Here is a 9,645-nt window from a genome sequence, read left to right as displayed (position 1 = left end):
TAATTAAACTCTTACTAACATCATTTTGGGATCCTGGTAAATAATATCATCTATGAGAGTTTTAGATGCAGAATGAGAACATACAAAAATCTGTGAGGCCCACATCCAACCTATTGGCTTCCAGCTAGACAATGGTCTAGGCCATCTTTATATTGGGCCGCTAACACGTGCATGTTTACCAGGTTACAGCAAAGACCAAGATAATGTTGCTGGTTAACATACATGTAACAGAGATCACGCCTAGCATTTTTTTTACATACCTACCATGAATGCAACTACTTTTATCACTCGATTTTATTTCCCTTTATGCTTTATTGGTTGAATTTAGTATAATATGATGTTGTTATATGTGTGTTTACATATAAACATGCTTTTCCATAGGCAACCATCTCATCGACAATACAGATCACGATTTCAGAGAGAATGCCATGTAAATCCTGGTTTTTGGTGCCATACACATAATTGTACGATAACCTGAAAATCTAAAAAAAAAAAAATAAGTATAAATGAAACCACTACTTATTTTAGCCCCATGTGTTCTCACTATGAAAGGGATTGTTCTTAGAAGTCCATCGATTGATATGATAATATACATATTTCCACTTTAAAGCAAAACACATCAAAAACATAAAATGCAGTAGAATGTTTAGTATTCATTTGCCATACCTCATGCTTTTTAATGGTGTATTTATTTTAGAGAAGCCAGTTACTAGGGCTGTTGCTAAACAGAAGAGATATTCTTAACACATTGCAGTTTAGTATAAGAAAACTGATCTGCAAACATTTGGAGGTACTTAGTACTTTTATTCAGTGGCATAGTGAATTGGACATTAGGTGTACCAAGTGTCTGACCATTTCACAACGATATAACATGCTTCAGAGTTTTCCAAATTACATAACATCAATGCGATGACCATACCTGGGAACTTTCCATGGTAGGCTACCTGAAGATCTCCCTCTTTTGGGGTGGCTTTGTGAGGGACAAGGTTAGCCCCAGACAGCCTTAAATGGGCTTGGAGCAGGAACGGAAATGGGCAGGCAGTGGGTATGGCCAAACACCAAACAGAGAAAAAGAAAAGCAAAACAGAGACCTGGGGAAGTAGCTCTTCAATTGGAAACTGGGTCACACATGGAAAGTTCTCAGGTTTGCTGATAACAAGGATAATGTGTTATTGATTCTTTCTTATAAGACTATTATTACCAGAATCATACTCATAATTGTAGTTTTCAACTCACTGGCTCAGGCGTAAAGAATTTTACAGTAGAATGTCATTCCCAGATCAGTGCCTGGCTGCCAGACTCCATGCTGGGCAGCAGAAGGGACTGTAGTTGGTTATATGGGAACTGGCTGCACACACTGTGTATTCTGTGAAACCCCGTATAGCTTGGAAGCATTTTATTGCAATGATGTTACAAGAACATAGTGATAAATGTACAGTTTCAAAGGAAAAAATATTTTAAATATTTTTTTAACTAATGCCAGTGTTTATTTCATTTATAAAAAAGTTTTTGACATCAATAATTATTTTTGACATATAATTAAACACGTGCAGGGCTATCTTTATTACATGGCATAAGGGGGCAGCAGCCGAGGGCCCAAACAGGATCCTAATTGCTATTGATTGTCTTTCAATGTCCTCTCAAAGCGTGTGACAGCAGTTACACAGACAGAGAGAAAGTTAGGTGAAACTGAGGAGAATAGACTCGACTCCCCCAGCTCAAATATGGGCACTTCTCATACCAGGGAACGTCACAGAGTAGGTGCCTGCTACCCGAATCTCTTCTGGAGAGTGGCTTCATACAGGGGCTTCTGTCTACTTCCCTCCTATTCCCCATCCAAATTTAACAGAATTGGAGAGGGAGTGGTATGTTATTATATATTGTTTTATATAGTGCCATCAAATTCCGTAGCGCTGTACAATAGGGATGAACCGATATATCGGAGGCCGAAATATATTGGCCGAAAAGGGCATTATCGGCAAAATGCCGAATTATAAAAAAAAGCTGAAAATTTTTGCTCGTGGTGTGCTAATATTTATATAAATGATACTAGACTGGACCAAGCTAACAGAAAAAGTGAAATCCCCACAACAGAAACAATCCCTTCAGAGTAAAGACTCAAATCACAGTACTGGTTAAGTCAAGGTTCCTAGTACCTACCTGTTATTGTAACCAAACCAGTGACTGGGTAAAAGTTAAAACTGTGACAGAGCTCATTTAAATCCCGTACCTCATCATTCAATAAACTACCCTTTTAGCCAAATCATAGGCCATTCTAACAGTAATAGTAGTTAAATAAATAAGCCAGTATGCCATTATGAAATGTCCAATATAACGTTCTATAATGTTTCTTAAAGAAATTGTTACAGAGAAAATCCCTGAGAAACCGGCTGAAATGGCCCAGATTTGTGCTCAATAACCAAACTAAAGATTTTATTATAACTGTTATTAAAATAAAATAAATAACATTATATATCAGACTATATATCCCCCTTAGTTTGCTAGTATACCTCTATACCATCTTACCATAGAAGGTACAGTATTTATTTATACATCATTAACATTGTGGATGGCAGCAAGAAGAGCAAAATAATACTTTATGAAACATGAACTCCTTAAAACACTCAGATGCTTTGACTGAATGATTCTTAAATGGACTTAAAAGCCAGGTTCTCTACTAGTATTTTTTTTATATGTTCTTTGAACATATAATATATATTTTTGCAATAGCTTTCCGGCAACATCCCAGGACAGCTCCTACCTGCAATTTAAGAAGCTATGGTATTAAGGATTTTTTGCAAGGCTTTAGATGGGTAATTTCAGGGAAGTTTTCTACAAGTCTATTGACTAGCTCAAGATTACCTTGTAAGATTCTTGAGAAATCTCTTGGCAGAGCATGAATTAAATGACTCACTGTCTGAGAAGGCAGGAGACCCTGGTGGGCTTCACTTTTTTCATTTTTTCTCCCAAGTATACCTCTTTAGATCTCTTTGTCCATTTCCGTTCCCTAATGTCCCTCTATTCCAGAAGCTCAGAACATTTGCTGGGTATAAGATAGGGCCCTGTTGAGATTCGATTTTTCAAATTTCTTTCAATATGTATTTAAAGATTTAAAAACGTAAAATCCCGCAGGCCCCTGCCTCCCTCTATTGATCAGTCCCTCGGGACACAGTAAATAGTTTTTATGATTCCCTATTGGCTCAATGACCTCTATCTTAACAAAAGGTACTTTTTCGCAACATCACTTACTACTGATCTATGTTACACATTTACATTCACCATTGGATAATAATTCACCATTGGATAATGTACTACACCTATGCTAATTAGATCTGAGATCAGAAATTTATCATGATACGTGCTGTGGTGAAAGTATCTACTGGGTGTATAAAACGCTTTATGCCCACATATGCTAACAGCATTCTGTCTCTGTTAAGATTAGATACAAAGGTGCTTCAACAATGTTTGATACTGCAGTGGAAAACTTAAATTATGGAATAGGTAAATAGGTAGGTTTCTTTAAATACGTAATTACATATTTCAAATTTACATTAGCTTTGTATGTAGGGCTGCAGAGATCATCTGGAAAAATAAATATTTTGTGCTAAAATACGGTGTGCTATTAAATCTGAGCAAATGTTCATGCACCAAAGTCATCAAAAAACATGATTAAGGATTAAAGTTATGAGCTGAGATAAGTCCTATCTTCTTCCTGACCAACTCATCAAAGATCACCTGAAGAAAGAGTTCTTTATGCTGACATAACCTGAGGGAAGGTTTATTCATGATAATACACTGACATGTTGTATTATCAACACATAAAGAAGACTCCCTGTTAAATCTGTTTGATGTGAGAAGATCCACTGGTAGTCACTGGCTCAGAAAACAGACTGAAGGGTGATTCCACTTGACGATGGCCCATCAACAGAGGTGAAGTCTTTAATGTTCACTTCCGAACCTGCTAGTTGTTTGCTGTTTTTAGCCTTTCTGGACATCAAACTCCCCATTCTTCTGACCCAAGATCTCATGTCCTCCTTAAAAGATGGTGTGTATAATCCGTAAACTAGAGGGTCAGTGCAGGTGTGCAGCAAGCCAAAGAGAAACAGGGAGTGGTGGACATATTCTGGAATTTGGTGGATCATCTCTGGCTTAAACCAATACCATATTCCCAGAAGGTAATAAGGTGTCCAGCAAATCATGAATGAAGCCACAATAACCAGCGTCATCTTAAGGGTTTTCAACCTTGCCTTGGATATGAGATCATTCTTACTTCTTGCAAGCTCTGTTAATAGAATAAACAATTTACACAATTGTATAACATGCTTACATTACCTGACAGGATTTGACCGTCCTATCATTGTCCATTATTAAAAAGACGAAGAAAGTGCTCTCATATCAGATGAGAGTTAAGATAAGCCAAATGTTTTCCGGCAGAAAGTGGCGGCATCATTATTAATGTTTGCATGAATTAAATACTGGCCACGTGACTGTAAGTGCAATGTGTGGAACATTTTAAGAAAGAGAAACAATCTATGAAATGGGGGCAGGGCTGGATTCTCCTTTAGTCCAGGGTAGCCAACAAGCAGATACTCAGCTAAAAGTCTTATGATGCTGAGGCAAGAATACATGTTAGCGGTCCTAAATCTATGCAAAACATTATAGAAGTTGAAGTTTCAAATAGATAGATAGCTATTCATTGATGACACTATAGAGAGCTATAGATCTTGGGCATTTGGCAACCTGGGATCCCAGAAAATAACTTAAATGTAGTTAAGTATGTAGTATGTGGTTTGTGAATTCTGCAAAGCCACATTCTATATCTATCTATCTATCTATCAATGGTGCAAAAAATAGTTTGCAGTCTTTGCTGCAAAATAATAATTTATTTTATGTTTTCTTTTTTTTTTGCTTATGAATGTAAGAAAAACAACGATCCAATAAACCTAGGTTCACATTGGTGTAACGATACAATTTCAAATCCTTTGCACATATTATTACTACACTATTATCTCTTATGAATTTACCGCTTACATTCCCTGGTGCATCTACAGAAAGAATGGGCATATGAACTTCAAGAAATATTGATCAGTTTAAAGGTTTATTTTCTAAATTTCTGTAATGTTTCTCAAGCCATTTTAGAGCCACAGGGGTGCTCAGTGCCTGCCTATTATGGGGTTAACATAGCTTGTCAATTGAGCCGGTGATTGGAGTGACCAGTGAAGGATAAACGCTTATTAATTTATCCTGTATCTAGCCTAGGGATCTACTGTCTGCATCCAGAGCCTGCGAGTGTAAGTTTGATGTAACTACCTATTATCTCCCATGTCAGTAACTAAAAATAAATAGTTTGCTAGCTGTCTCAGAGCGTGGCATTAAAAGGCTGTCTCCGACCCAATTAGCAGCTTTTCTCTGCTGCAAAACAGCCAGTCCAGAGAAGAAAGGATTTCTTAAAGATTGGATGCCAGCAGCGCCCCCCGCCTAACTGTGCTGACGTGGTAATGTGAGGGATGATAAGTGAGGCTTTTCATGTTCTGTCTTTCAAGCCTTGACCTGCATACCTGATATTACTGTAATAAAACTTTCATGACACATTCATCCCTTTGTCCCTACTTAAGTAATGCAATGTTAGGATTGCTTTCTGGAGCTGGAACTGCGCAGAGGAGAGGTTTGAATGAACAAATGTAAACCTGGGATGGATGAAAACATGATTTTCTTGTGTTCATACACGGCTTAGTACCAGGTGGATAGATGTGTTCCCTCTTTCCGGCACGCTAATGGTTGTTAGAAAGGACTGCAGAAAGCTTCTCCATCTCTACACAACACTAAATGTCACTACATAGATAGATAGGCAGAAAGAGGATGTGAAACCCATTACCAGTATGAGGGCTTCCCTTTATCATGATCTAATGTAAGTCTGTAACCTGGTTCCCGTGTTTTCCTAAAACATGGATTGGATGAGGAGCAGTAGAAGAGATAGCTGTGCTGATTCACAGATACCTCACTGCCCTCCTGAAAGAACATCAGATATAGTTGCGTCAGGTGCAGGTGTTCATTTTGTTACCAGAAGATTTTGTGATAGCGATACATGGCTTGGTACGCAAATAAGGTGTACTTTACCTAAAGCAGTTAATTTGCATCTAAGATCATGTTTAGTACTGGCCCCGCATATAGTGGATAGAGTGTTACAGCTCTATACAATACTATCACTTTTTATATTCAGGAGCTGTGTCTGAATTACCAATCAATTGGCTTCCAACACAAATATATATACTATATATCACACTATTTTACCTGAAACACTTTAAAGTATACAGAAACATAACTATGGATAAACCAGATAACATAAAATTGTATACAGATAAATCACAGACAAATCAAATAAATCATTTCCCAACAAGCAAATAGTTAGCTCAATAATTGGTACAAGCGTAGTAACAAATACATAAAAATAAATAGTTACATAAAATGGTCTTGTGGTATCACTGTTAAATATTGTGTCTTTTTCATTGAGAGTTTATTGATAAGGCATAAAAAAACCTGAAAGAAATTCATTGACCCCAAAGCTTTTAACATTCCATTTTTAGTACATGTGTGACAGGGCATTAGTGTATTTCCTTTTGCTTTATACATATATAATGCACACATAAATAAAGAGTAAAGTGGCACTCCTAGCCATAGATAGCTATAGATATGTAGTTAAAACAACTAATCCCATTACTGGCTCTGTGGGTTTTTTGGCCTTTGGTTGTCCAAAGGTTGCGTTCGACAAATAAAAGTTTGTCCGGTATTTTCAGGAGAGCAACCAGTTGGTATCAGTCAATCCATACTACTATTACTGACCGAACAGTACTCACCATTCTTATGCTTCATCTGTTTGCCAATCTCCCACAGGATACGGGTATAACACACAATCATGACCCCCAGTGGAGTAACAAATAAGGTACAAAAAGTGAACATGTTGTATGTGGTCTCCTGCCAGCGATGTGGGAAGCTCCCGTGGGTGGCACATTGTGTGAAGTTGACTCCCGGAACAGTACGAAGGCGGAAGAGAAAGAGCTAAGGTGGGAAGAAGCAGATGAAAAATGTACATAGTTCTACATTTACTGTCAATCACAACAAAGCAATTATATATACAGGCACTAACAGGCTTACTTATACACACAAGGAGTCCCGTAATTAATGTATGAATATCTGTTAAGGTATGCTATGTGAAGCAGACCAGGCCATTATCAAGTATGCCTTACTGATGGGGATTGTCGACTAAAAGTATTGGGGTTATTATCAGACCAAGGCTGACAGCAGCCCAAACTATATCTTAGAGTCCTCTCGATTGCCGCAGGTCCCAGAACTCAATACCAGCCCACAATGAATAGATGCTATCTGTGTGTAGGAGAAGAGAGCAATGAGTGTAAAACCTTTAGGAACTGGGACTAGAATTGGCTTACACATGCTCTGGGGTAATAACTGGTTTAGTAGCAATATCATCATGGCATTAAAATGTTATAGAAATTACTGGAAAATAAAAAAAAGAAAGGCATACATCTGCATTTGAGTTTAAATGATGGATTTACATTACTGGCTAATTGTTTTCTTTTTGTGCTTTCGGTTAGAAGCAAACACAGGCAACCCCTGTCAATTACTGAGATTGCCAATGCAGGAAACAAATTCAGGCTTTGTGTGTATACTTCTTAATACAGACACTATAGGAGATTGCTGATTGATTTACTATCGTAAATGACATTATGTGATGCATTATTGAACCAGGCTGCAAGTCAATTTTTAATCTCAGATTTATTGTTTTTGTTCTTGCCTCTTTTATACACTGTTTGTTGCCAAGTCCCAGATACATTTATCATGGCTATTGTTGAAACACCTTGAAACTCCTTATACCTTCTTCTTCATCAACCTCCTAATAGACTATAATATGGCAAAATTAGGGCTCTCTCTATCCCTTCTGTACCAGTATGTCTTAGGGTGTGTTAATTTTATCAGTTTTGTATACTGTCGGTTTTCATGTCATTGTTCATTTTCACTCTCACCTATCATAATAGAGCTACAGAATCTGCTGGCACAATAAAAACAAAATACAATGTAAAGCATTATAGCGTATTACAGAGCAGTAAAGAAATTGTACCTGAGGCGATGCCAACAGGAGACTTCCGACCCAGGCTGTCCACAGCATTATACGATTGCGCTGCCCAGCACTTGTGAAACTAAGAGGATACAGTATGGCCCAATGACGATCCAAGCTGATCACCACCAACACAAATGCTGCAGAGTACATGGCGAATAGTTTTCCAAAGCTGAGGACCTTGCATGGGATTTCCCCTGCATACCACTGCACCGTTATATTCCACAGAGCATCCAGTGGCATCACCAAGAAAGTAACCAGAAGGTCAGCCACAGAGAGGCTCAGGATGAGGACACGTAAGTGGGACTTACATCTTTTGCCACTAATACTGACCAGAACAGCTACGTTACTGCATGATGCTATAATGAAGAAAAAGCAGGTGACGCCCACGCGGAACTTGGCAGCAACTGTGAATGCCGGCTCTGTCCACGGGCCTGGCAAGGATAATGCCGAGGCATTGGTGTCTGGTGCAACTAGAGAATGAAGAGTATGGTTCACAAGGGCATGTACTGCCATGATCTGAAAAAAACGGATTATCTATTAATAATAAAAATAATTAATTGATAATATTAGTTGATCATTAGATCACACATCAGTAGAGAAAGAGATGAATTCTACAAAATAGTAGGTAGGCCCCCCTCTCTTAGTGCTGGGTAATCTGCAGTTTGTTCCAGCGGAATCCAATGCAGCTTTTTTTGGCAAGGAAAGCATAGAAAGGACAAAATGTTCTTCCCTTGCTGTCAGCCTTTTCTTTGTGTGCGAGTAAGCAGATGTTGGCCCATGGGACAATGTTATACCTTAGCATACCTCTAGCCTAGCATTGATGATACTCATGTGGCTACGTAGAAGCTACCAGGTAAGTGAGTTAACATGGCTGTTAACCAGTGATGTACTAAAGTATTGTACTGCTGTAGATGTCGCATCGATTTTCCTTTGCTTAGCTGGAAAGGTAATGCCTTATGACTATGGTGGCTCAGAGCAAAGCTGGGAAGGGTAGATTGGAAAATGTCAAGCAGCCTGTGAAAAACCTAAAAAGGAGCACCCTCACCGCTCACCTAACCCAATAGTTCTCTACTTGTGTTTATATTTCACAGACAAAAGCACCTGCTACGCCATCGTATTAGCTATTCATGGTCTTAAAATATAATATGCATGTTACTGATGGCTGAAGCAGCCTTTATAATGGCAAAGAATAAATCTTTAGGTTAAACTATTTTCAGCCATGTTTGAGAAGGAAGAAATGTTATTGCCTGCGCAAAAACCTGCCATTTTCTTTTGCAGCAAGGACAGATCAATTTAAAATTAGTTTTAATAATAATTATTAGTTCCCCAATATTTGATAGATCTTATATTATTATTACTTTTTATTTATGTTGTGCTGGGAGATTCCATAGTACTTACAAAGATGGAGAATTCTAAATTGATAACAGTAAAATGAACCCTATACAATAGAAAGGAAGGCAAGGAAAACTACATCCTTATTTGACTTACTTAAATATTGCAGCTGTGAACAG

General features: G+C 38.0%; 1 protein-coding gene across 1 annotated transcript; it reads right to left on the bottom strand.

Moving 5' to 3' along the window:
- Nucleotides 1–3,786: 3,786 nt before the first annotated feature.
- Nucleotides 3,787–8,647, bottom strand: LOC128492146 (gonadotropin-releasing hormone II receptor-like). The gene is made up of 3 exons (XM_053464603.1): nt 8,135–8,647; nt 6,855–7,056; nt 3,787–4,282 (listed from the first exon to the last, which is right to left on the bottom strand). Exons 1-3 carry the CDS (start codon nt 8,645–8,647, stop codon nt 3,879–3,881), a joined length of 1,119 nt encoding a protein of 372 aa, XP_053320578.1. The 3' UTR covers nt 3,787–3,878.
- Between the last annotated feature and the right edge of the window lie 998 nt (nt 8,648–9,645).

This window comes from Spea bombifrons, chromosome 4 (genome assembly GCF_027358695.1).
Source record: "Spea bombifrons isolate aSpeBom1 chromosome 4, aSpeBom1.2.pri, whole genome shotgun sequence".
Classification (NCBI taxonomy): domain Eukaryota; kingdom Metazoa; phylum Chordata; class Amphibia; order Anura; family Pelobatidae; genus Spea; species Spea bombifrons.
Note: the sequence above shows the minus strand (reverse complement) of the source record. Positions and strands in the feature narration are given on the sequence as shown.